This window comes from Theobroma cacao, chromosome 1, assembly GCF_053813885.1.
Source record: "Theobroma cacao isolate CCN51 chromosome 1, ASM5381388v1, whole genome shotgun sequence".
Classification (NCBI taxonomy): Eukaryota; Viridiplantae; Streptophyta; class Magnoliopsida; order Malvales; family Malvaceae; genus Theobroma; species Theobroma cacao.
Window position 1 is genome coordinate 4213345 of NC_142639.1, and position 26185 is coordinate 4239529.

General features: G+C 35.7%; 3 protein-coding genes across 5 annotated transcripts; 1 reads left to right on the top strand and 2 right to left on the bottom strand.

The window, feature by feature from the left end:
* Positions 1-922: 922 nt before the first annotated feature.
* LOC18611402 (heat shock 70 kDa protein, mitochondrial-like) lies at positions 923-4529 on the bottom strand. The gene is made up of 6 exons (XM_007047638.3): positions 4385-4529; positions 3719-3792; positions 3560-3638; positions 2869-3435; positions 2171-2791; positions 923-1807 (listed from the first exon to the last, which is right to left on the bottom strand). The coding sequence occupies exons 1-6, from the start codon at positions 4457-4459 to the stop codon at positions 1181-1183; spliced, it is 2043 nt and encodes a 680-aa protein (XP_007047700.2). The 5' UTR covers positions 4460-4529; the 3' UTR covers positions 923-1180.
* Positions 4530-5992: 1463 nt separating this feature from the next.
* Positions 5993-8889, bottom strand: LOC18611403 (endoribonuclease E-like protein). 3 transcript variants are annotated; one of them, XM_018127824.2, is made up of 6 exons: positions 8586-8889; positions 8029-8306; positions 7524-7689; positions 7098-7342; positions 6623-6810; positions 5993-6532 (listed from the first exon to the last, which is right to left on the bottom strand). In XM_018127824.2, the coding sequence occupies exons 1-6, from the start codon at positions 8791-8793 to the stop codon at positions 6313-6315; spliced, it is 1305 nt and encodes a 434-aa protein (XP_017983313.2). In that variant the 5' UTR covers positions 8794-8889; the 3' UTR covers positions 5993-6312. The 3 variants fall into 3 exon arrangements, with proteins under 3 accessions (XP_017983313.2, XP_017983342.2, XP_088659736.1); XM_018127853.2 differs by having other exon boundaries at positions 5993-6529; positions 8586-8888; XM_088803610.1 differs by having other exon boundaries at positions 8511-8648.
* A 1109-nt stretch (positions 8890-9998) lies between these two features.
* On the top strand, positions 9999-12675 carry LOC18611404 (ABC transporter G family member STR2). The gene is made up of 3 exons (XM_007047642.3): positions 9999-10481; positions 10655-11394; positions 11499-12675. Exons 1-3 carry the CDS (start codon positions 9999-10001, stop codon positions 12481-12483), a joined length of 2208 nt encoding a protein of 735 aa, XP_007047704.3. The 3' UTR covers positions 12484-12675.
* Positions 12676-26185: the final 13510 nt, after the last annotated feature.

Genomic DNA, 26185 nt, shown 5'->3' on the forward strand with positions numbered 1-26185 from the left:
GAAATAAAAAAATATTAGTATGTCATTGATATGGACTTGAAACTTGCATTGAAGTTGTCTAATCTTTAATTATTTTCTTTCTTACATCTTTATCTTAACTTCATAAATTTTTTATGATAATTTTCTAAGAAGTAAGAAGGAAAATATGGTAGAACCTTCACAACATAATGGAACAAAACCCAACCATGAGCTCTTGGCCTAGTGCTAGTGCTGAGCTTTTTACAAAGCTGTGTGTTCCAATCCAAGGTACCCCCTCTCTAAGAGGCTTTGAAAAAAAAACAGAAGCAAAGCCTAGGGGTTGTTTCTTTTGATAATCGAAATCAATGTGATTTCCTACAATAAGCACAAGAAAATCTCCAAAAACAGAAAAAGTTTTCTTGTACTAAAAGTCTGCTCATTCGAATTATTGGCTTTCTTTTTCATTAGGTGGGGAAATATGTGGACTAGAAGACAAAAGCTTGGCTACAATTATTAGCCTTTGTCTAATCTCAGATTAGACAAAATTGAACAATTCAAAACGGAGGATACTGTGGATCCAACCGCCTGTCACGATGTTGGTGTTGTTTCTCTTGTTGATTTCTTTCGTGTACGAAACACGCGCAGAGAAGAGAAGGTAGTACATAGTACAGAAAGTGATGTGCAGTACAATGCTTGGCTCAATGCAAGTGCAAATGCCGTGAGCTTTTTTGAAATAGATAATTGAATCTTCCAAACCCAAATTGGTAAAAGCCATGTCTCATGGTTGATGATGTCTCTCTCACGTTTTAACTGTGGCGTAATGACGAATCCACAGCTCCAAATGTTCAAATAATTAACATTATTTCCTTATTAACATCAATTTGTATAAGCCCCATTGTCCAAATAGACTTCCTAATATTCAAAACCAACATGAAGCAGAGTATGAGCAAATTGTACAGTCCTATATGACAATCAGAAAGGTTTCCTTTCTTTATGAGGATCAAGATATAAGTAGAGTGCTCAATGAAAATGGATTTTAAAATGCAAAAAAGAGCATAAAACCTTCCTAACAAGGAGAATTAGGATTGCATCCGCAATCCTGTACCTTCAGGGTTTTAAATGAACATCTATTATAACTCAATTAGATACAAATTTGCCAAAATCATGATCTAATCAATAATGTAAGAATATATGTCAGGTATCATGCATTCTGACCCTGCCTTTATTTCCTGGCCTCCTGATATTCTGCTTCTGGGGCCTGATCCTCACCCTGGGACCCTCCAGAGGAACCGCCAGCACTACCAGAACCCTTACTCATGTGCTCACCAATCTTTGAAACAGCCTTATTTGCAGCGTCCATTTTGGCCTTGATTTCATCTATATTGTCCCCAGCCATTGCTTTCCTCAAATCCGCCACAGCAGACTCTATCTCTGATGCAATCTCACTGGGAATCTTGTCTCTGTATTCATTCAAGCTCTTCTCAACACTGTATACGGTTGTGTCAGCACTATTTCTCAAGTCAATCAAAGTTTTTCTCTCCTCATCTCTCTGAGCATGCAACTCAGCCTCTTTCACCATCTTCTCAATCTCATCCTCGGAAAGACCTCCAGATGATCGGATTGTGATCTGCTGTTCTTTTCCTGTTGCCTTATCCTTAGCAGAAACAGTTACAATTCCATTGGCGTCGATGTCGAATGCGACTTCAATTTGTGGCATGCCTCTAGGTGCAGGTGGAATACCAACAAGATCAAACTCACCCAAAAGCTTATTGTCAGCAGCCATGTGACGTTCACCTTGAAGAACTTTAATTCCAACCTGAGTCTGGTTGTCTGCTGCAGTAGAGAAAACCTGAAACCACAAACTTTAGTATAATTTGTTGTCCAAAAGATATCTCAACACATCTTGAGATGTGAACAGAGGATTGTTAAAAACTTAAAATAGTATGCCGTCAATAGCAGCAAGCAAAAACACTAAGCTATCCTTTTACGACAATAACACTTATCTACACAAGATGGCAAGGATTCATTTGTGCAGACATGTGTATGCATTGGCAAAACATTCTAGTGTTGCAGGCTACATACGTATTACTAACAGATAGAGAATAGCTTACGCACTCTGATACAAAGTCTATAGGCACAACATAATCAACTTTTAGTTTTAAACACTGGCAGCAAAGTTATTGTACTCTCCAATATATATGACGCAACTGACCTGTGATTTTTTTGAAGGAATAGTCGTATTTCTGTTGATCAACCTAGTAAAAATTCCTCCAAGTGTTTCAATACCAAGTGACAAAGGAGTTACATCCAACAGAAGCAACTCCTTAACATCACCTCGAAGGATACCACCTTGAATAGCAGCTCCCATTGCAACTGCCTCATCAGGATTAACCCCTTTGCTTGGAGACTTGCCGAAAATTTCTGCAACAGTTTCTTGCACCCTGGGGACACGAGTCATTCCACCAACAAGCAATACTTCATCTACATCATTGATGGATATCCCAGCATCCTTCAAACAATTCTTACATGGAATTCTAGTTCTCTCAATTAAGCTGCTCACCAGACCCTCAAACTTGGATCTGGTTAGAGTTATATTTAAATGTTTTGCTCCAGATGCATCAGCAGTTATAAATGGAAGGTTGATTTCAGTTTGGGATGTAGATGAAAGTTCAATCTTAGCCTTTTCAGCTGCTTCCCGAAGCCTTTGCAGGGCAAGCCTGTCCTTTGAGAGATCAATGTTATCAGTTCTCTTGAACTCACTCACCAAGTATTCTAATAGTGCATTGTCAAAGTCCTCTCCACCCAAGAAGGTGTCTCCATTGGTTGCTTTTACCTGATAAAGAGATCCCTAAGTAAATCGACTTAGCAAAAGCAATGAACAAAACATCAAATAAGGAAAAAGAAGCATACCTCGAAAACACCATTAGAAATTTCTAATATAGAAACATCAAAAGTTCCACCTCCAAGGTCAAATACTGCTATGATACCTTCTTTGTTATTCATCCCATAGGAAAGCGCAGCAGCAGTTGGTTCATTGATAATCCTTTCAACATCTAACCCAGCAATCCGCCCAGCATCCTTGGTGGCTTGTCTTTGTGCATCATTAAAATAAGCAGGAACAGTTATGACAGCTTTGGTCACTGTTTTACCAAGGTACGCCTCTGCAGTTTCCTTCATCTTTGTTAGAACGAATGCACCAATCTGGCTCGCAGAAAAAGTTTTTCCATTGGCTTCAAGCCAGGCATCCCCATTGGGAGCTCTAACAATCTTGTATGGTACCATCTTCATTTCTTTCTGTGTCTGGGGATCATCAAAACGTCTCCCTATCAGACGTTTGGTTCCAAAAAATGTGTTTGTTGGGTTGGTCACAGCCTGACGCTTGGCTGGGGTTCCAACAATTAGCTCCCCCTGCTGGTTGAAGGCAACCACTGATGGCGTGGTTCGAGCTCCTTCAGCATTCTCAATTACTCTAGGGTTCTGCAAAATGCATAAAGAAAAACTCAAATAATCTGAGTAGAACATAGTTCCCCAAAATGAAAGGGAATTCTATTATGTACTTCAACAAAGATTAGTAATATTAATAGGAAAAAGTATAATCTACCTTTCCCTCCATCACCGATACACATGAATTGGTTGTACCCAAGTCAATACCGATAACCTCATTACCAACAGGTCGTGAGCTGTATTGCAGGGACAACAAGACATTAGCAAACAAAAAGCCATTGAGATGGATAATGTTTTGAAGAAACAATAAGATCACCTGAAGGGTCTCGCCAAGGATGCCCATCTGACTAATGGAGAGCTAGCCAATGATGTCTTTGCATTTCCAGTCAACTATGACAAAAACATAAAGAACGCTAGTAAGCTTTAACGGCCAATTATATTCTACTACTACAAAAATCCACATTGGAATATCTCATCCTGAAGATCCCTAACACAATATTTCAAATTTGTTTACTAACGTTAACTCAGAAAAGTTCATAACTCTAAAACTATTCTAGTCCATAATTATTAACAATCCAACAGCTCATGACTAACCAAAAGGAACCCAATCCGACATAACTTAAACCCAACAAAGAAAAAGAGCCATTTTTTTCCTTTTAGCATTGATCTGATCATTTGATTAAAAGGCTAAGACCCAAAATCAAGAAAATAAAACAAAGGCAGAAAAACTTCATTAATGTTGCTGCAATATAAAATCTTTGACCTTTAAACAAACATTGAAAATGAGCAAAGACTCTACAATTTCCCCATTAAGGAATGAAAATTAAAACAGAATTCTAAATCAGATAACATGAAAGGAAAAGAAAATAAAAAACGAAAAGAACATCAAGCAAAAAGCATTGACTTTTGACAGCAAAAAGACCGAAACTTTGAAGAAAAGTTAAAACCCAAAAGACCCAAAATACAGAAATGAGAAACTTACCGATCTGCAAGCAGAGAGAGAAGCAGCATGAAGCTCACGGCGTTGTAAAGCACGACGAAGAACTGAAGCAGCCATGAGAGGAGCAAAAAGCTAAAGCCTTTATGAGGACCAGAGGGTTTAAGACTGTTTTAGGGTTTTAGGGAAATGGTGGTGGGTTCTATTTAACATGATGGGTTTTGTGATGGAATGACAGTTTTGGCCTTATGTCATTTTGAGAATAACGGTGTCTATTGGTGGGTTTGGATGGTAAAGTAGGAATAAAACAAAACATGTCAAGAGAAATTAAATTTAAGTTGTGTTTGTTATGTTAGAATGTGATTGCTATTTGATATAATACGAAAAAGTAATGATTATAAGAAATGTGATTATTGGAGATTACATTATAGTGTTTCGTTTGAAAATATTGAAAATGTAATATAAATTTACAAAATTATACTTTTATATATAAAAATATAAAATTAAATAAATTTATATGTAAAATTTTAACTTTTCAATTTTATTCTTTGAAATAATAAATAATATCGTGATAAAAATAATAAAATATTTTAATATTAATTATTTAAATATTAAAATTACTAAATATTTATTTTTATTTGAAAGTTATAAAAATTAAAATAATAATACTTAGAATTATGGCATGAATAATAAAAAATATTTTCAAAGAAAAATTTATTGATAGATCAATTATCAATAGATATTCTCATCTATTGATATATGTATTATTTTAATAAGTTTTTTTTCTCTCATAACTGCGGCATCCAAATCATTTTTTTTTAAATTTTTTCAATTTCTTAGTAAATTTCTTCAATTTTAAATTGTTTAAAGTGTTTTTCTCTCAATTTTTGACATCAAAAATACAAATTTTTTTAAAATACTTTCAAATTTTGTGTTTGTCTCTCAATTTTCAGCATAAAAAACACAAATGTTTCTCAAAATAAGAAATTTTGAATAAAGGTTTCGTAAAATAAGTCCCAATTTATCTAATTCTATAAAAAGTTTGACGGTGAAATTTGATCCAAATGTATTGATAACTGGCTACTATGAAGGATGAGAAGAAGGAAAAAAAAAGGCAAGAAGGAAGAAGAATAGAACGGAAAATAGAAGAGAAGGGTTAGGAGATTAAGTTGGAGAGAAAATTTTTTTTACTTTTCTTTTGCGGAGAGAAAATTGACATTTCCTTCTCTCATTATAATCACATTGCAAATGAGAGAACTTTCTCATCTCAAAACACCAACCAAACAATGTAATGTCCCTCAGCTACCGTCTACCAAATGCGCTTGGGGGCAACAAGTCATGAGGAAATGCAGGTCAAAAAAGACTTCTGCTTTGCCTTCTTAGGCAAGTTTTAATAGTAAATTATTTTGGGCCCAGCTGGTCTGGTCTAAGCATACCAAACGCCCCCTTAGACTACGCTTCGTGGGCAACAAGCCATGAGGAAATACAGGTCAAAAAAGACTTGTCCACTTTGCCTTATTAGGCAAGTTTTGATAGTAAATTATTTTGGGCCCAGCTGGGCCTGTCCTCAGCAGTTCAAAGCCTGGTCGGGACTAGAATCTTACTGCGTAGTTTCTGGTTTGCACCCATGTATAATAACGAAGAAAGAAACTATGATGTCAAGGGTCGCACTGTGACAAAATTAACAGTGCATTTGATACTAATGGATAAAAAGATGACAATGAAAGTTTTCTCCATCTAATAGTTGAATTATACCACCTCATTTCGTACCCGGTAGCTCAAAGAAGTAATATCCTCCCACATTGCCACTCCTTAAAAAAATACAGCATAAAGATCCAAAACTTGTCTGTATGAGCTATGAATGAATCACATTCTAAGATTCACCATGAAAACCTAACTTCTTTTTCTAGCAGAAAAACATGTCGGTGGTTGCTAGATGGTCCTCGTATATATTGATGAATATAGGTTATAGTTTAGAACTCTTCCAATTCAGTTTTATCCTCTGAATGCTCTGTTGCCGTTGTCCTTTGATCCAAGTACTCTTCTTCAATTGTTTCCTTGAGGATGAACAGCCTTTGTATAACCATAGGTTGAGTCATGTTTTTAGCTTCTTTGATGTCAGTCTCCTCCTTATTCAGAAAGTACGCATCCAGCAAGATCTTAATCCACTTATTCAGCTCTTTTGGAGTACTGCTAAACCACGTAATGGCAAACAAATAGAACATGTCATGCTGCTATAATAAAAGGTGCTACAATAATTTGAAGATGAAGAAATTTGCTTACGTGTATAAAGCATTAGGATCCTTGGCTTCATGTTCGTCCCCTGGAGAGAAAGCTGTTGCTAATGCAGAAAATCGCTCTTCAGGGTCTGTGATGTTTAGCAGATGTTTGAGCAACTTTATCTCTTTTGGTGCAATACTCTTAAGACTGCTCTTTGTGGCTTTGTATAAGCGATACATGATGTCTTTAACCTGTACTTAGATGTTGAAAAAGAGAAGTATGAGAATAGAAAAAACTAGGCATATTGTGTTCCAACTTTCTTTGGACTTAGATGATTGAGATTTGGTGTTCATAACAGACTTAAGAACCTAACCATGTTTTTTAAATGCCTCCATAGTAGATCTTAAAGAAAATAAAAAACAAAACAAAACTATAATTAAGATAGAATAAGCATAAACATGTGAATTGAACAATTTTTCTATCTCCTAAAGATGAAATAACTCAAGAAAGAGACCAAGATGCAGCATAATGGCAATACCTCGTTCTTCATAGTTGTGGACTCCTTTGCTGAAGCCCAAGCACTATTTATCAATAGAATCAATGAAGAGTCAAGTTCCTTTGCCTTGGCAAGGCTTTTGATCTTTTCACATGCTACATCCACAGAAGGAGAATTTAGTATATCATCAAATTTTGCCTGGGCAGCATCTAAATTCTCCACAGCCTCCAGTGTCTTATCATAAGCACCAACTGCAGACAAGCATCTTGCGGCCAGTCTAGCTACACCTACTCCAAAAAAAATAAAAAAGTTTTCTAATTAAGCCAACTTCAAGCAAGTGAGAGGAGGAAAGATAAAAATCTTAAACTTTTTGAAGGCATTGTCACCCCTTATCATCTTAGAATATCTACTACTTTTCAACCAGCATACCAATTGAGACAGCAAAAGTCACAGATGCACAATGCTTACCATCACGGTCCTCCAGACCATCATAGGTTTCTGAAACCAGAGCGAGGTAGCGGAAAAATTCATCCGTGAAGTCTTTACGTCGCCTTGTAATAATAGCATTTATATCTGTGGGGCTATCTTGTATCTCCTTGAGAAGTTCACTGTGTCTTTCCATTTCATCATCAATCTGCAATGCTCATTCCTGATTACACAAAACCAAAAGATCCTCTAAAACCAAAAAGAGTATCTAAATTCAAAATTAACCCCATATCAGTCACTTTAGAAAAGTTGAAAAAAGAAACATAAATAGAGCTATAAATATTAATCGTTCGGATACTGAGAAAACCACAAATTTGACCCTACTAAGTCCCCCCAACAAAAGCTTGGTTTGATTGGGGTGAGTTTTCTCATTTCTTCAAGTTCCAAATTTACAAAAAAACATGAGATTTCATAACTCCCATCCTTACCAAACAAGTTAATATAAGAAAATTCAAACGCTTTGGGATATGGAAAACACGGTTTATACCTTCTTCACCTTGCTTTCCAGAGAAATGAACTTTTGCTTCATAGTTGGGTCAATCTCCTTGTCAGCCCGGGTTCGACATTGATTATAGAAAGTTTCCCGATACTTATTCCACTCTTCCCTTAGTATCAGGTACCTTTTCCATTCTTTTACTCTGGGTTTCTCATTCAAAAAGACATCAATTATTTTATCACAAATTTGGGTTACCGTATAACCTTCTGAAACTTCAACCTCTACTTGTTCTTCAACCTGAGCATTAGCTATACTACTTGCTTGAAGACCTGAAAAAAGCAGTTTCTCTTTTAAGTAACAAATGTAAAAAACCATAATTTTCAACTTCATTTTTGCTTTCTGAAAATAGGGTTTAAGTGGCGTTTTAGTTTCGGTCATTATAATTAAATGACAAGATGCAAAAATCCAGAAAAGAGATGAAAACAACTCATTCACAACAAATTAAAGCAATAAAATATGACAAGAAGAAATACCCAGAAACAGAAAGCAGCCTATGAATAAAAATTGAGCTGAATAAAGCGCAGAGAGAGAGGTAATTTAATGCTTACTGGGATTAAAAAGTAGATTTTTGGAGGGAGGGAAGCTGTGGCTTTGCTTTCTTTTTCTCTTTCTTGGCTCGAGTTTGCAGGGTAAATGAGAGGGAGAAGATAAAAGAGGGATTTTGAAGGCTGTTGGGGGTAGTTTGTAATTGAAAGAGAATAAGAGAGTGTTATTGTTGGTGGGGATTGATACTTCAAGTCCCAAAAGACTGCTCATTGCTGCTTCTTTACTGCTTTGGCATGGAGCAGAGAAGAAAAATGAGGGGAGAAGTGGCTCTTTCCATGGCTGGACTTCTAAAGTGTGGATAAAATAAATATCTCCAAACAAACAGATGTTTTTGATTTGATCTTGCAATCTTGTCTTGATTGGGCTTACAATCTGCTCTTGTAAATTTGAACCACCTTTCTTATGAGACGCCCACTTCTTTGGACCATTTGAAATCCAAATGGCAAACCAGATCTGGTAAGAGTAGGAAATACGGATTTAGTTAACAAAGTTGTCCAAAGGGAGGATAAATGTTACAGTGCTAACCAATCTGCTCTGAAAACTCAAAACACTTTCAGTGGAAGGAAAAAAACAAAAGTATAAACCATGTCCAACACTCACAAAATTTAATGTCAGCTACAAACCCAACAAAAAGTTCAAAAACTTTTTGATCCTATTGGTTGATGTTTGAATGTATTTCAAAACTCTTGGGAATATGCATCGTCAAATCCAATATTAATAAGAAAAAGTTTTAGCACTAATAGAGAAAGGAGCTTCATTTTACACACCCTGTTGAGAACTAAGTTGACATTGACATTTTTATTTTTCTCAAGTACAAGTGATTAGTAAATCCGTCATTCACCAATAAAAACCAAGGTTTAATTCTCTACTCCTCCAGCCAGGGACACCTCAGAACCGGCAAAGCCCAATTGCTAATGAAATCTTGCCAATCAGTTCTTTACACTTGTCAAATGCTGTGCATCTTACTTAGAAAGGAAACGTAATGTAAGGTTGATTTGCTGAATATTGCATGAAACCGTGTACATGCATCCAAAGGAATGGGTTAAGGGTAGGAAAATCCAGAGCCACAATGAAGATGCTAACGCCAAATTGAGAGGATGAAGACTACAAGAAGTCATTTCTTTCTTTTCGATCAAAACGACTAGAATCGGATTCTTCAATGAAGACAGCCCCATATAAAACTTTGGAACTACCTCCTCGATCTGCCCCACCAGCTGTAAAAGTCCTTTTCTCATGATCTTCCCTCCTTTTAATTCCCCCATCACCTCATCAAACACAGTTTAGGAGACCAACAGGAGAAATAAAAAGAAAAAAAAGCTAGTTTAGTTGTCCGAAGGTTCGTTTCTCTTTCCTCTGTCCATGCCATAACCTTTTCCAAAATAAAAATCGTATTGTTTCTTTACTGGTCTTAAACTATGGCTCATAGAAACGGTCATGCCCGTGATACAGTGATTGATATAGGGAACAAGCCGGTGACTTTGACTGGAGGGCTTGAGTATTCTGGCCTTACTTACACTGTGATAAAGAAGAAGAAGCTAGAAGGGAAATGGTTGAGCCAGGAAGTGGACTTGTTGCATAAGATTACCGGATATGCACCGAAAGGGTGCATCACTGCAGTCATGGGGCCTAGTGGTGCTGGCAAATCTACTTTCCTGGATGGTTTGGCAGGGCGTATTGCTAGTGGAAGCCTTAAGGGTAGGGTGTCTTTGGATGGAATGGCAATGAGCCCAAGTTTGATTAAAAGGACTTCAGCTTATATAATGCAAGATGATAGGTTGTTCCCAATGCTTACTGTTTACGAGACATTGCTGTTTGCTGCTGATTTTCGACTTGGACCAATCTCAAGAGTGGAAAAGAGGCAACGTGTGGAGAAGTTGATTCACCAGCTTGGACTGACAGTAAGTACAGTTTCCAGTTTCAACTCTCTTCTTCATGTGGTTCTATATTCATCCTATCTGTAGCCTGAAAATTGGTTTCAGGAACCAACTATTCTAGATTCTCATGAATTTACCAGCAAACTACTTTCTAGTGACGTTCTTAATTTATGTGAGTTGTTACTACTTTCTTGCAGTCCTCCTGGAACACGTATATAGGCGATGCTGGGACTAGAGGAGTCTCGGGTGGTGAGCGCCGTAGAGTTTCGATTGGTGTTGACATAATTCATGGACCATCCTTGCTCTTCTTAGATGAGCCAACTTCTGGTCTAGACTCCACTAGTGCTTATAGTGTAATTGAAAAGGTGCGGGACATTGCGCGCTCTGGTAGTACTGTGATCCTCACGATTCACCAACCCTCATCCAGAATCCAGCTGCTCCTTGATCATCTCATTGTCCTTGCTCGCGGCCAGCTCATGTATCAAGGATCACCACAAGATGTCACTCTACATCTCAATCGGATGGGGAGAAAGGTCCCCAAGGGTGAAAATGCAATAGAGTTCCTTATTGATGTGATTCAAGAATATGATCAATCTGAACTTGGAGTTGAAGCAGTTGCTGAATTTGCGAGAACTGGCCTAAGACCACCCCCACTGACTGAAGAGGAAATGTCTGTTTCAACGGCAGCCCCAACACCACCCCCAGCTAATCGTGGCCGCCGCCATCAGATGGAAGGGCGCGGTGACGAAAGGAAAAATGACGGGCGCCTTCCCTTGCAAGCAAATGCACATTCGGCTAATGATTTTGATCGTAGTGTGAGGAGCCCTTACAATAATACATCAATGTCATGGAGTGCTAGCCACAGTGGATTAGTGCACCAACTCATATTCACCCCTACCAGGCAACGTACTGATAAAAAATCTCCAAATCCAATGAGGTAAAGTAGTTTTGTTTTTCGGCAATTTCTGAGGGAAAATTTTTTTGATTTTAGAGACAAAGAGCTGAAATGCCCGTGTTCTTTGCGTCCATGAAATTTTGCAGTTCATCCCCTGGCTACTACACATCCTCAAGTGATATCCTTCCAGGGACGCCAACACCTCACAGCAGTGACTATACTGTGAATGAAGATGATTACCTGACTCCGGATCATGCTGCTAAAAAGATCTCAGTACAGCACCTAAGTCCCAAATTTGCAAATTCCTTTTTCTCAGAGACTTGGATTCTCATGCGCCGAAACTTCAAGAACATCAGGCGTACACCTGAGCTTTTTCTCTCCAGACTTGTAGTCCTCACTGTCATGGGCCTGATGATGGCCACAATGTTCATGAAGCCCAAAATCAACCTGCAAGGCATCACCAATCGCCTTAGCTTTTTTATCTTCACTGTCTGTCTCTTCTTCTTCTCTTCCAATGATGCCGTGCCAGCTTTCATCCAAGAGCGCTTTATTTTTGTTCGTGAAACTTCCCATAATGCCTATAGAGCCTCTGCTTACACCATAGCTGGCCTGATCACATACCTTCCTTTTCTAGCACTACAAGCTGCTGTCTATGCTTGTATTGTTTGGAAAGCTTTGGAGCTTCGGGGGCCATTCTACTATTTCTTCATCGTTCTCTATGTCTCCCTTCTTTCAACCAATTCATTTGTGATGTTTGTGAGCTCAGTGGTGCCAAATTATATATTAGGTTATGCAGCAGTCATTGCTTTCACCGCACTCTTTTTCTTGTTCTGTGGCTACTTCTTAAACAGCCATGACATTCCAGGGTACTGGAAATGGATGAACAAGATTTCCACTATGACATATCCATACGAAGGGCTCTTGATGAACCAGTATCAGACTCCTCAAATTTTCGGATTTGATCCTCAGCAGAGACCTGTGACAGGATTCGGAATCTTAAATTCACTCGCAATTAGCACTGAGGAATTCAAGAAGTGGGAAAATGTTCTTATAATGTTAGGTTGGGCTGCTTTTTATAGGATTTGTTTCTATATAATCCTTCGTTTTGGATCAAAGAACCAGAGGACATAGGAAAATCAAGAGGAAAAGGATGACGCTGAAAGGGCTTAACATTTTGCTTCGTTCGAGCGTTACTTTATTGTTTCCCTGTCAAAACATTTGGAATCATGCTTATAAATGCATGAGCTAGCAGTACTGAATGCATACTTTTTCACCAGTTGAGAAAACAAAGGTTATAGCTTGTGACTTACGTTATTTTTCTTGAGGGCGTCGATATGCTGTTCCTTAAGTACTGTTAGCAGGTATGAGTCTTCTCCATAAAGAAAACTCTAGACAAGGCAAACATTAGTCAGTCACGAATAGATAGAGCCATGGAGATACATGGTGTGCTTAGGGGCATAGATATTTATGAATGAACTGGCTGGTGCAATTTAACCGAAACTTGGGAACATGATTTCCAATAACAACATAGGCACTTGCAGCATGAAATTTGTATACCCTTAGCAAAACCTGTAAGGACATATAACAAAGAAACTATAAGAAAGGGCAGGATATGCTTAGTCTCTTAGAAGCCGCGTTCATGTCTACTGAAGGGAAACTGGCATGAATTAGGAAAACCAGCTTGCATCTCTATCCTACAAGCTTGGTCCAAGTCACTTTCCGAAGGGTTCACAATTATAAAAATTACTGGAAATAAAACATGCTTGATAATTACATTACCCTAGTGACAGCTTTTCCATCATTTGTCATTAGCCCAATCAAACTGCAAAACTAACAAAAAAAGGTATGTAACTGCTAATTTTGGCCATATGTATCAGCAATGGACAAAGTTTATGCTTTGAATATGCCACCTATCTTTGTAAGCATCAAATAGACCTTGCTGGAAACAGGCTAACCAACTTACGCACGGTCTTGCACAGTCGATTAGTTTTTTTTTTATCTATTTGGCAAAACAAAGAATCCATCTTTCAGTTATATACATGGATTAATTAACCATGTCATAACCCCTGCCGAAGATACAAATACCTATAGGTGACAGGCATCTCTTCAGATCAAGAGCGTATGAGCATGTTGTGATATTGACAGTATAAATTATCAGGAAGGGAAATTACTTTATGTTAAAAACTAAACAAAATCCAATCATCTGTTATCTTGGCCTTTTTTAACTGCATGGATAGATTTTCAAAAGAATCTTCAACTAATCTCCTGATTTATTGGTTCAGCTAAATTGATGTTAGGAGTTAAGTGAATGCCCTTGATTTGTTTCTTAGGGAAACTTGATCTACTTGAGTAAAGCATTTTTCAGAAATAAATTTCATGACCAGAACTCCTGAATAGTACAAGTAGACTTTCATAGAATTCCCTTTTCCACTATGACAGTTTAACTGGGATCAAAATTGAAAATGCAGGAAAGAGGAAGGCCTGTATGCATAAACATGAAAGATTAGTGCAGATAAGCTACAGCATAGGCTAAAACTTATCTGGAAAACAAGAGAACAAAAGAGGATGGTTCACATTTTGGTTTTTCTATTGCCTCTATGAACATGAAAGTAAAGAGTTTGGTGTTAATCAAAGTATAATAAATTGCCATTGACTCTTTTTCTTTGTTTTGGACCGTTTGGTCTTAATAGCTAGGTTATGCAAAGGTAGCCCTCTCCCCTCCTTGATAAAAACGAGATTCAATTACAAGTTCTTGATTCAACAGCTAGAATACTTTATCAACTAAGATAGTTGGTCGATACATACCAAGAATTCCGTTTCTATTCTGAAGCAAGTATGGCCTCATCTGTAAAAAACTTAAGTCGAAGGATCTGAATTCTATCTGGTGCTTTGACACTTTTAGTGAGAGGCAATGTGACATTTAATTAAAAAATTTCCAAGTAATTTTGATAAGCAGTGATAGAGTTTAAGAAACCAATCCATTTTTCATTCATTAAAAAATGAGGACCATCATTTTTAATTGTTGTTATTGCCTGTTTCCAGTAAAACTTTCTGTGAAGTTACTAATTCCATAGACTAGTATAACTTTCTGTCTAAAATAGAACTAGTTCTACAACAGGACAGGATTATGACCAAGTAGCACACAAAATGCTAGGTACATCTCCATCTTCCAAACTGTAAAAACACAACTTTTAGTGCTGCCACCTCTGCTAATATGATTACAACTCATGGTAATTATTTTTACATATTCGTGAAAATTGACAGATGACAATACAATTTTTCTAATTGGTTTAAAAATATGGATTTGCTTTCCTTCTTTTTCTTGAGATCAAATTAGATTTCTCAAAAGCCTATTGCCTGGTTAGAAACATGTTTTCCTTAGGAGTATTGGCTATGTTCTTGGCAAAACTTTTAGTTTTCCCAGGTACACAATTTGTAGGATTAGACCAGATTAAGCACCTGCATAAAAGGAATGCCAGGGCAGCATCTCTAATAAGGATAGTAGAGCTTTTACTTTGAGGTTGTTTCTTTCCCAACATGATGATTCCGTGGCCTTTGATCAAGCTAGCCATTCAATCATCATGACCAATATGGAAATGCAAGTATGCTTTGCATTTTAAACAATAATTTTACATTTTAGTTTCAGCTTTCAAGGGTTACATCATAGGTAACCTTCATAGACACGACTCTCACAAAGTTCCACAGGGATGATTTTTATGTAGTCCAAATTATTTAGCTGCAAACTGGTAGAAAGTTCCAAAACCTTTCCGCACAAATGATAAATAAACAAAGGATAAAGTAAACTACAATTCATAAAATAATCCAAAAGCAAAGGCTGAAGACTACAAGAAGTCATTTTCTTCTTTTCAGTCCAGGTGACAGAATTCATATTCTTCTACTAAGAGATCCTCTTACAAAACTTTGGAACTACCTCCTCAGATGCAAATGCCTTCAAATACAACAAAGTGCTTTGAACATTTCTCTGTCTATGTTTATGTTAGTGAATTTAGAAAGAAATTAGTATGCGAGAGCATCCGAATATTTATCTCATTGATTGATGCATAATCTCCTTACCTAAAACACAGAATTCGAATCTCCCTCTCTCAATTATAAAAAAAAAAAAAAAATAGCATGCGGGAAATGACTAAATTTCTTATCTTGCGTATTCAAACTATCTCAATCGTCTTCTTCTCTTCCAATGACACCATCCAAGCTTTTATCGGTAGTAAATCTCATGTCAGTTCGTAAAACTTCCCTTCCTCCTTATACAGCCTCTTTTCTCACCATTTCTGGTGAATCCATTTTCCTCCCTTTTCCAGCGGTACAAGGTGTCATATATGCTTGTATTGTTTCGAAAGCTTTGATGCATCATAGGCCATTCTATCATCTACTTCTCGTTCTGTACCTTTCCTTCATCTTAACGAACGACAGAGTCTCGGTAGTTGTACGCTCAGCGAACTACAGGGAGCCAAACGATGTAGGAATATCAGCTTACGCCGCTTACGCAATAGCAATTCTTGCTTTCACAGCTCGGATTTTTCTTGTTCCATGGCTATTACTTTGATAGCCGTATGTTGGAGAATAGAACCTACTTTTGATCCTTCATTGAACAGGTTCACCTTCAGAGGTGGAGAATCGGGAGTAGTTCTTTTTTCATTGGCATGGTATCAAGATTGTCAATCTTGTACATAGTTCGAACCCCTAGCTATCCTTAGCTGCTCTTTGATCATTTAGTACTAGACAATTCCTTTGATGGACCGGTCTTGAGCTGTGACAAGAACCCAAATCTAGAATTCTCTTGGTATTACGACATTACTCTATTAGTAGTAATAAAATCAAGAAGTGGGAAAATTATTTTATGTTGGACTGCTTTTTGTAGCATTTATTCTGATCTAGCTCCTTGTTTTGGATTGAAGAAACAGAGGAGATGGGAAAATCACAGGGAAAAGGGATGTGCTAGATATGCTTAGCCAATTACATTTTGCTTGGTTCAAAATTACTGGATTTTTATTGTTTCCAATGTCACTGTATTTGAATCATGCTTACAAGTTTTATACAAAGTAACTAGTAGTGAATGTATGCATTCTTACCAATGGAGAAAACCAAGTGCTTTTATCTTCAATTTCATGGAAATAATTTGTAGTAATCATTATTTTTCTAGAGGGCCTTAATATTTTGGTTCATAGGTTCTCTTAGTGGATACGGAGGTATTGATTTACTCCTTTAACAATAGGGAATAGAATATATGGAAATCCATGGTGTGCTTATGAAACATGAAGATTATACTCTATTTCATAGATGGATGGGCTCATGCAGTTCTTGTAAACCTCACTTGACATGATGTTTTTTCTTCTCTGTGATGATTTTAGACCCAGAGGTGCACTTATTCTTGCTGACAAATGAAATTTCTGTATTCTTAGTTTTTTTTTTTTTACCAAAATGGTGATAACATGCTCTCTTATATATAGAAGCCCCATTGTCATGAACATCAAAGTGGAAAATGGCTTGAATTCCATTATATCAGCTTGTATTTGAACTCTGCAAGATTGTTTCAGGTCACTTACCCATACCCAAGTCCATTTTTTGACTGAGGTTGTTATTGTTGAGCAGTGAATGATATCAAATATCAGTTATATTTTCAAAGAATGCACTGGTTTTGCTGTGAAGGCTCAAGGGCAGAAAGCTAACAGGGAAAACAGAGAAGAGAAGAACTTAAGAAAAGGGAACAACACCCTGAATTTTCATTAATTGAAAGAGTATATACAATACTCCATCAGCAATAAAACACTTCAATACTTGATTCAACACAGCATCATTCACTCTTTTGCTATACTTAACACACTGCACAAGGCACACTTCATGCCTGTACATGCATAGGTTGCATGTCACTGTCACAAAATAAACAACAACTATGAAAATAACTGACACAAGCATGTACAGGGTGCATAACGGTGAGTAATGCAAGTCGCACTCTCAACCGTTATTGACATGACTTTTTCTAGCTTTGTAAGAACCGGAAACTTGCCTATTTGCTCTTTAAGTTGTTAATTCCATAGACAAAAATAACATGTCTGAGTAGAATGAAGATGCAAAGAAGTCATTTTCATCTTTTCGATTAAAACAACTCAAACTGCGATTATTCGATAAAGAAATTCTCAAGCAAAACTTTGGAACCACCTCCTTTAGTTGCATTGGCCTTCAAGTACAACAAATTACTTTCAAATCTTCTTCTGTGCTTCCTCTATGTCTATGTTAATGAACCCCAAAAGAAATTAGCATAATGCGAGGAATCACTAAACTTGTTATTTTCTTCATCTTCACCATCTGTCTCTTCTCCTTCTACTGCTCATATCCTTTTACCCAAACTTCCCATGCTGCTTGTGGAGACTTCAATGTTTATAAGATTTCCATTTACATCCCCTTTCCCTCACTAGAAGCTGTTATACTAGCATATATTGTTTGGAAAGCTTTTAAGCTTCCTAGGCCACACTATTATTTCTTGGTTGTTATCAACCACTTCATTCTTTTAACAAACAACCCTGTTGAGGTAAAGCCCTGTGGGCACTTGGTGAAAAAGGCAAACAGGGTAGGTTATGCAGAAATCTTCGCAAATGTTATACTTGTTACGTGGCTACTTCTTAGGTAACCCTCATGCTATTCAAGTTAGAGAATAAAACCTGTTTTGAATTGAGTTCTCATTTACTAGGTTCTTTGGTCTGTATGTACTGATAACCGTTTGATCTAAGTCTGAATCTCCAACCATGACTATCGTTTTTCGATCTTGATTATTCAGTACTTGACAGGAGAAGTCCTTTGGATAGGCTTAGGCTGTGGGAGCTGTGACTATGACCTAAGTCTAAGATTCACACCGAACTTTGTTTAGTACTGATATACTCAACAAGTGAGAAATTTTTCTTACAATGCTAGGTCAAAATGAACCGTTATTTTTCTTTTCATTATCATTGTATTTGGAATCATGCTTATAAATGCATGAATAATAGTGAATGCGTATACATTTTCATTAACGGAAGAAAGTAAGTGGTAACTTTTGACTTATGCAATTTTCTGCTATATGCATGAATTTCCTCTGCTTCTGTTAGCAGCCACTTAGATACATGAATTATTTCCTTTTTCTCTGCTTGTCTCTCTAACCCAGCCGCGCCACCTTTCACAATTAATCACAATTATGATTAACAAAAAAAAAAAAATAGATACATGAATTCCCTTTAACAAACTTAGGCAAAGTATGTTGGAGGTCTCTTTTTTGATGGCTTCTCCTGGGCGGGTTGTCAACGTGATTTTGAGATGATATGCATCAAGGCATAGCATGTTAAAATCATTGCTTTTTTTGTATCCAGGGAACTTATCCCTGTTTTCTATCAATGAAATCCATTAACTTTTAAAAAAATTAGTCAGTTACAAAGAGAAATAAGAATATGTGAAGGATACTATAACCTATTTATGCCTTCTAATTATATGCTTATGGGGCTGAAATGTGCTCCTGAGGTCACTTACCCATACCCAAGTCCATTTTTTGACCGAAGTTGTTGTTGTTGAGTAGTTGGTGATCTAAAATATCAATTATATTTTCAAAGAATAAGCACTGATTTTGCTGTGAAGGTTCAAGGACAGAAAGCTAGCAGGGAAAACAAAGAAGAGAACTTAAGAAAAAGGAACTAACACCCTCAATTTTTATTAATTGAAAGAGTATAGACAATACTCCGTAAGCAGTAAAACACTTCAATACATGATTCAAACACAGCGTCATTAACTCTTCTGCTATGCTCTAACACACTGCAGAAGTCACACTTCATGTCTGTACATGAATAGCTGCATGTCACTGTCACAAAATAAATAACAAGTAAACTATGACAATAACTGATACAAGCATGTGCAGGGGTGCATAAGGGTGAGTCATGCAAGTCTCACTCTCAACCGTTATTGACATGACTTTTTCTAGCTTTGTAAGAACCAGTGACTTGCCTGTTTCCTCTTAAATTGTTAGTTCTATAGACAAAAATAACATGTCTGCATAAAATGAAGATACAAAGAAGTCATTTTCATCTTTTCGATTAAAACAACTCAACTGTGATTATTCAATAAAGAAATTCTCATTCAAAACTTTGAAAGTAACTCCTTTAGATGCATTGGCCTTCAAATACAACAAATTACTTTCAAATCTTCTTCTGTTCTTCCTCTATGTCTATGTTAATGAACCCTAAAATAAATTAGCATAATGCAAGGAATCACTAAACTTGTTATTTTCTTCATCTTTACCATCCGTCTCTTCTCCTTCTACTTCTTAGATCCTTCTACCCAAACTTCCCATGCTGCTTATACAGCCTTTGCTTTTAAGATATCCTTTCCTTCACTACACGCTTTTATACTAGCATATATTGCTTGGAAAGTTTTTAAGCTTCCAAGGCCATACTATTTTTTCTTGGTTGTTATCATCGACTTCTTTCTTTCAACAAACAACCCTTTTGAGGTAAACCCCTGCAGGCACTTGGAGACAAAGGCAAACAGTGTAGGTTATGCACAAATCTTTGCTTCCACAGCAAATTTTCTACTTGTTACGTGGCTACTTCTTAGGTAGTCCTATTCAAGTTAGAGAATAAAACCTGTTTTGGATTGAGTTCTCATTTAATAGGTTCTTTGGTATGTATGTACGGATAACCTTTTGATCTAAGTCTGAATCTCCAACCATGACTATTGTTATTCGATCTTGATTATTCAGTACTACACAGGAGAAATCCTTTGGATAGGCTTAGGCTGTAGGAGCTGTGACTGTGACCTAAGTCTAAGATTCACACCATACTTTGTTTAGTACTGATATACTCAACAAGTGAAAATTTTCCGTATAATGCTAGGTCAAAATGAACTGTTATTTTTCTTTTCATTATCATTGTATTTGGGATCATGCTTATAAATGCATGAATAATAGTAAATGTATACTTTTTCATTAATGGAGGAAACTAAGTGGTAACTTTTACCTTAATACAATTTTCTGCTATATGCATGAATTTCCTCTGCTTCACTTAGATACGTGAAGTATTTCCTTTTCTCCGCTTGTCTCTCTAACCCTACGGCACCACCTTTCACAATTAATCACAATTATGATTAAGCAAAAAAACTTAAGTACATGAATTTCCTTTAACAAACTTAGGCAAAGTAATTAGTCAGTTACAAAGAGAAATAAGAATATGTGAAAGATACCATAGCCTATTTATGCCTTCTAATTATATGCTTATGGGGCTGAAATGTGCTCCTGCGGTTCTCACTCTCACAGAGGCTATTGAACATAACTTTCTAAAACAACAGAGGCAGACTTATTATTCTTGTTGACAAATGAAATTCGTATATTCTTAGTAGAATTTTGTTATACCAATAAAGCAATAACATGCTCCCTTATTAAATTATACAATACAATGGCATTTTCTACTACAACAGGTTACCTGAGATCACAATCAACCATGAACAAGTTATGATGAAAAGCCCCAGAGATTGACTAAAATTTATTTAGGGAATAATAGAGCACAAGAGGAAGGTAACCCTTTTAGTTTTTATCCAACTTGTATGAGCAATATGAAACAAAATTATTCCAAGCTCTAACCTCTAGCTCAACTCTCATATGAACTGACTCATTACCTTCAAGGGTTTAAGAGCTTAGGGGTTAATAAAAATTGGATAATCATAAGTCCAAACTCTGAATGGATAAAGCTAAAGCAAAATCCATTGCTACAGCTGGTACATAAGCCAAAACCAAAGGATGAAGACAACAAGGAATCATTTTCTTCTTTTTGATTAAAACGATTCAATTCGGATTCTTCAACAAAACGTCAGCATACAAAAACTTTGGAACTGGCTCCTCTGATGCAGTTGCCTTCAAATATAACCAATCCCTCAAACTTTTCTTCTGTGCTTCCTCTGTCTATCCCCTAAGTTATTGAACCCCAATAGAAATTAACATGCAAGGAATCATTAAACATGTTTTGTTCGTCATCTTCACCATCTGTATTTTCTTCTCCTTATCTTATTTTCTCCAAGAGCGATTCGTTTTTGTTCGTGAAACTTCTCATCCTGCTTATAGAGTCTCTGGTCCTCACGTATTCGGTTTATCCACTGCCATTGGCTTTCCTGAGCCAGGAGCTGTTATAGAGGCTTTAACACATGCTTATATTACTTGGAAAGCTTTTAAGCTTCGTAGGCCATTATATCTTCTCTTGGTTGCTCTCGATCACTTCTTTCTTTCAACTAGAAAAGACCCTTTTTATAAGGAAAGCGCGTGCACAAAGCCCCTCTTTGGGCCAAAGAAAATAGTTCATGCTGACATCTTTGCCTTCATTGTGCGTTTTTCCCTTGTTATATGGCTGGTTCTTAGATAGAGCTCCGTTATTCATGTTGGAGAATATACACGTATAAACTTTTTTTTGAATTCTTCTAACCGGTTCTTTGATATCGTAAGGAAAAACCCTTTAAGCTAACTGTCCAAAACTCCAATCCGCCTATCATTACTCTTGATAATTATTCAGTATTAGACCAGACAAACTCGTTGGATAGGCTAGGCTGCAGTGAGAGCTGTGAGCCTGTGACTATGATCCAAGTCTAAAATTCACTCAATCGTTATTCTTCTAGTACTGTTATATTCGAGAAGTGAGAAAATTTTCCTTATAATGTCAGGGTGGATTGCTTTCTATAGGATTTTCTTTGATCTACCACTTCATTTTGGACGGAAGAACCGAAGGACACAGGAAAATCACAGAGGAATCCTTAACAAACGTTTCATTTAGCTCAAAATGAACTGTTTTTCTTTATTTTTTGTATTTCTGTAATTGTATTTGGAATCATCCTTATAAATGCATGAATTAGTGCTGAATGTATACATTTTCATCAATCGAGGAAACCAAGTATTAGCTTTCGATTAAGACATTTTCTGGTCTAATCAACTCAAAGAAAAGATGATTTTTGGTTTCGATGATCAATGTTATTAAGAAAGGCTGGTAGAAACAATTCGTTATTCCAGAGAAGCTAAGTTTTGTCCTCTATTCTTTTGGCTGATATTAAGGCATATGAATTTCCCTATACAATACCCTGGCAAAAGTAAGCATAACTCAGTTAAATGGAGAAATAAGATTATGTGAAGGCTCATCTTAGCCAACATGCAATAAATAACCCTTGAGCTGATTGGTTTGAGGCCAACCTAACATTGTCTCTCCTTACAGAATAGCTATGGGGATGAAATCTGCTCATGTGCTTCTCACAATGGCTAACTGAACAAAGGTGGAGCTAGCCAATTTTTATTGAAGAGGCTAAATAAAGAAGAATAAGGATTAAAAATTTTAAAAACTAATATGTTAAATTCAATCAAAAATCAAAAGATTGATAATGAAAATATAAAATTAAATAAAAAACTATAATGTGTAAAATGTAAATAATTAAATACGATATATAAGATTAATAATTTCTTCTTATATAATCAAAATTGTTTAAAAACTACATATTCAAGATAATTTCATTTTAACTAAATATAAAACGTAAAACACATAAAAAAAATATAATCAAGTTAATTTTCTCTTACATAATCAAGATTAATAAAATAATAATATATTAATAAAATTTTAAATAATAATGTAACATTACAACTTATATTTGAAAACTTCATAATAATTTATAAATTTTTAAAAATTAAAATCATAAACAATAAAATTTACGTAATAGAAAAAAGAAAAATATGGTAAGTAGAAGTTATCACATATGATATAACAAAAAAGAAAGAAAAAGAATATGGTTGATAGTTTGTAGAAATTTGGGAAAGAAAATTTATAGAAACTTATAATATATGAACAAATAGAATATAAATGAAAAAAATAAAATAAAATAAAAATAATATAAATTGAAAGAAAAAACAAAAAAAAAGCTTTAAAGTTGAGTGAGATATGTAAAATCATTTTATTATTTTTTATGTGTATTAGTTATTAAATAAATTTTATTTTGATGAAGCTATTAAAAGAATATATAAAAAAATTTAAAAATTTTTTATGTAATGAAAAAAAAAAAATTAGCCCCTCCTTCCCCATCAATTAAGGAGGCTTCGCCCGTCATTGAACGTAATTCTAAAACAGAAGAGACAATACTTATTCTTGTTGATGAATCGAATCACCGTATCCTTTGTAAAATTTTGTTATAACAAGGAGGCGGCAACATGCTTCCTTATTAGCAACCCTATTCTGTCACTCAAGTCAAATGGATTGATACATGCCATGAATTGCATAATATCAGCTTGGAATTCTATCCTTCCAAAATTGTTATTGGTCACTTACCAAAGGCTTCCATATGATAGCAAGAGTTCCTGGAACTAAACCATGGTTGATAGTTGTATTAGCCATTGGGCCAGGGATTAATAATTTTTGATACCCCAATTAAAAAATGGGAAACTAACAATAGAAGCAAATCATTGCTAACTTTGGCCATATATGTATCAGCTATGGACAAAGTTTAATGCTTCGAATATGCCTTCATCAGTGACGCAGGTATTGCTGGAAACAGGCTAACCAACTTAAGCAATGCTTTGACGAAGATAATTATTATTTTGATCATTTTGACAAAACAAAGAATCCAATCTTTTCATTATACACTTAAAAATAATTACAGGTGACAAGCGGCTTTTTAGCAAAGGATTGTATTAACTTTTTATTAGTAAACAAATCAAGAGCTTAGAACTATGCTGACATGATTGTCAGGAAGCAAACCTTTTCATTATTTTAAGTTTAAATTAGAAAAAACCTAACCAATCATCCAAGGTTTTAGCCTTTTCTGAGGGGACGGATTTCCGAGAGAATCTTCCATCTGCTGATTAATTGTTCAGCTAAATTGTTAGACTGATACTCGGGGTTGACCCAATTGCCCTTGACTTGTTCCTAGCGTGACAGGAACAAGCGTGTGCATTAAGGTAAACTTGATCAGCCTAGTCTATGCTTTCAGAAACCATGACATAATTCTCACAGGAGGGCATTTTCCACTTTGACAGTTAATTTGGAATGGGGATCATAGTGTGAAAACAGAAAGGGACTGGATCAACAAATGTGAATTGAGTTATGTCATGAAACCTAAACAGTCATCAACTTATTAATCTTGACAGTTATGGTTAAAGTGAAAGGTTTAAGCACAATAATAAGTGATAACTTTGTCATAATCCTCATGTACTAAGGCAGATAGCATGATTAGAACCAGAAATTAATACTTAAAGAGGTTTGATTCTTAAGTTGATGGCATGTTTTAAATTAATTAAAACCAGATTCAGGAAACAAGATTGCCCTCTTGTCCTTCGGTTTTATTTTTGTTTTGAGACTTAAGCCATACAAAGGTAGATAATGCTATGTTCTATTTCTTCCTTCACTTTGACTGCATGCATGCTAAGGCTTGAACCAAAATAAATGTTAACCCTTCTTAAAAGAAAGTACATTGAATAAGGTCATTGGCAAGTGTGGCCTTATGGGCTATATACACGTTTCTAAAAGAAGACCAAGTAAACCTGATGACCTATATGATCGAATTTTGAGATATACCAAATCCAACATCTTTTTTCATATAGAAAACGAAGACAATGATTTTAAACTGATATTAGTTGTAAAAACCCGAAAATAAAACATTTTCCTATCTTCGACGAAACTTCAGGATGGATGTTGCAGATTTCAAAGACAGAAAATGGGTTACTGAAACTTTGATTGGTGATTGGTTCTACAATGTTTTGTTACGTAGGATCATTTGACCAAGCAGAACACTGTATCTGAGGGACATCCCAATCTTCCAGTCTGTAAAACACAGCTTTTAATTCTGCTAATGGGATTACAACTCATCCTAATTGTCTTTACACGTTTGTGGAAATCGACAGTTCGATTTTAATTGGTTTGAGAATTTGGATTACTTATATCTGACCATATTAGTTGAATCAAAATATATTTTCTTGTCATGGACATGTTTTCTGGCGGAGTACTGGCCATTTCTTATCAGTATCATCCATGATCTAGTATGATGTTCAAATTGTTAGATATAGATAAGAGTATACTAGATTAAAATCAATTTAATCTTTCATGATTAAAATGATAAATTAATGTAAACCAAATAGGATTTACATAGTATTAGTTCTAAGTGCCTTTAAAATATCATTTTAGCATTGTGTTATACTAGATTGTTTATTATTTTATATACTACTGAATTAATTGAACTTCATAGTTGAGCTTGATTTAATTTTATACACCATTAGTATAGTGTCACAATATTTCATTTTCGTGTCTTTTTTGATCAAATATTATTTGTTTTTTACTATTTACTTTTGTCCAATTTAACAAGGTAATTAATTTTAGTTAAAGAAGTAAAAAGTGATAAAGAAAATATAAATAGTAAAGTGATTAACTGTATGGGATGGTTATTATTTATTTATTTTTTACTAGAGTAGCCAATGTGCATTTTTCCTTGATGTTGCGTCCATGGTAACAGACAAGAAGAGAGACGGAGGCAGACGAAGATGAGGGGTTGTTCCGCTCCATTATTTTAAGCCAAAATTTTAATACATTGATTACCCTCCACCATCAAAACAAAAGAACAATAATACTTGTTAATTAATACCAATTATTTTAAAATAAATTTGATAATCAACTTTTGGATTGTTCTAATTCAATCTTCTTTCTTAGCAAATTAAGCTCCTCTAGTTTCCACATTGTGAAGTCAAACCTGCATTATCAACCTCTTTTCCGTCCTCTACCCTTTGTTTCATTTGTATGTCACCACCGCCGTGTCTGAGGATAATCATTAGAAGACTTTTGACATGTTTCCA

Bases quoted from the DNA above. Each gene is read 5' to 3' on its own strand.
- LOC18611403 (XM_018127824.2), bottom strand. From the start codon at position 8,793: ATGAGCAGTCTTTTGGGACTTGAAGTATCAATCCCCACCAACAATAAC. The intron at 8,307-8,585 runs GTAAGCATTAAA...TGCTTTTTTCAG, and splicing joins AAATCTACTTTTTAATCCCA to GTCTTCAAGCAAGTAGTATA. The intron at 7,690-8,028 runs GTATAAACCGTG...TGAGCATTGCAG, and splicing joins TGGAAAGCAAGGTGAAGAAG to ATTGATGATGAAATGGAAAG.
- LOC18611402 (XM_007047638.3), bottom strand. From the start codon at position 4,459: ATGGCTGCTTCAGTTCTTCGTCGTGCTTTACAACGCCGTGAGCTTCAT. The intron at 3,639-3,718 runs GTGATCTTATTG...CCTGCAATACAG, and splicing joins TCCTTGGCGAGACCCTTCAG to CTCACGACCTGTTGGTAATG. The intron at 2,792-2,868 runs GTATGCTTCTTT...TCTCTTTATCAG, and splicing joins TTTCTAATGGTGTTTTCGAG to GTAAAAGCAACCAATGGAGA.
- LOC18611404 (XM_007047642.3), top strand. From the start codon at position 9,999: ATGGCTCATAGAAACGGTCATGCCCGTGATACAGTGATTGATATAGGG. The intron at 10,482-10,654 runs GTAAGTACAGTT...ACTTTCTTGCAG, and splicing joins TTCACCAGCTTGGACTGACA to TCCTCCTGGAACACGTATAT. The intron at 11,395-11,498 runs GTAAAGTAGTTT...GAAATTTTGCAG, and splicing joins AAATCTCCAAATCCAATGAG to TTCATCCCCTGGCTACTACA.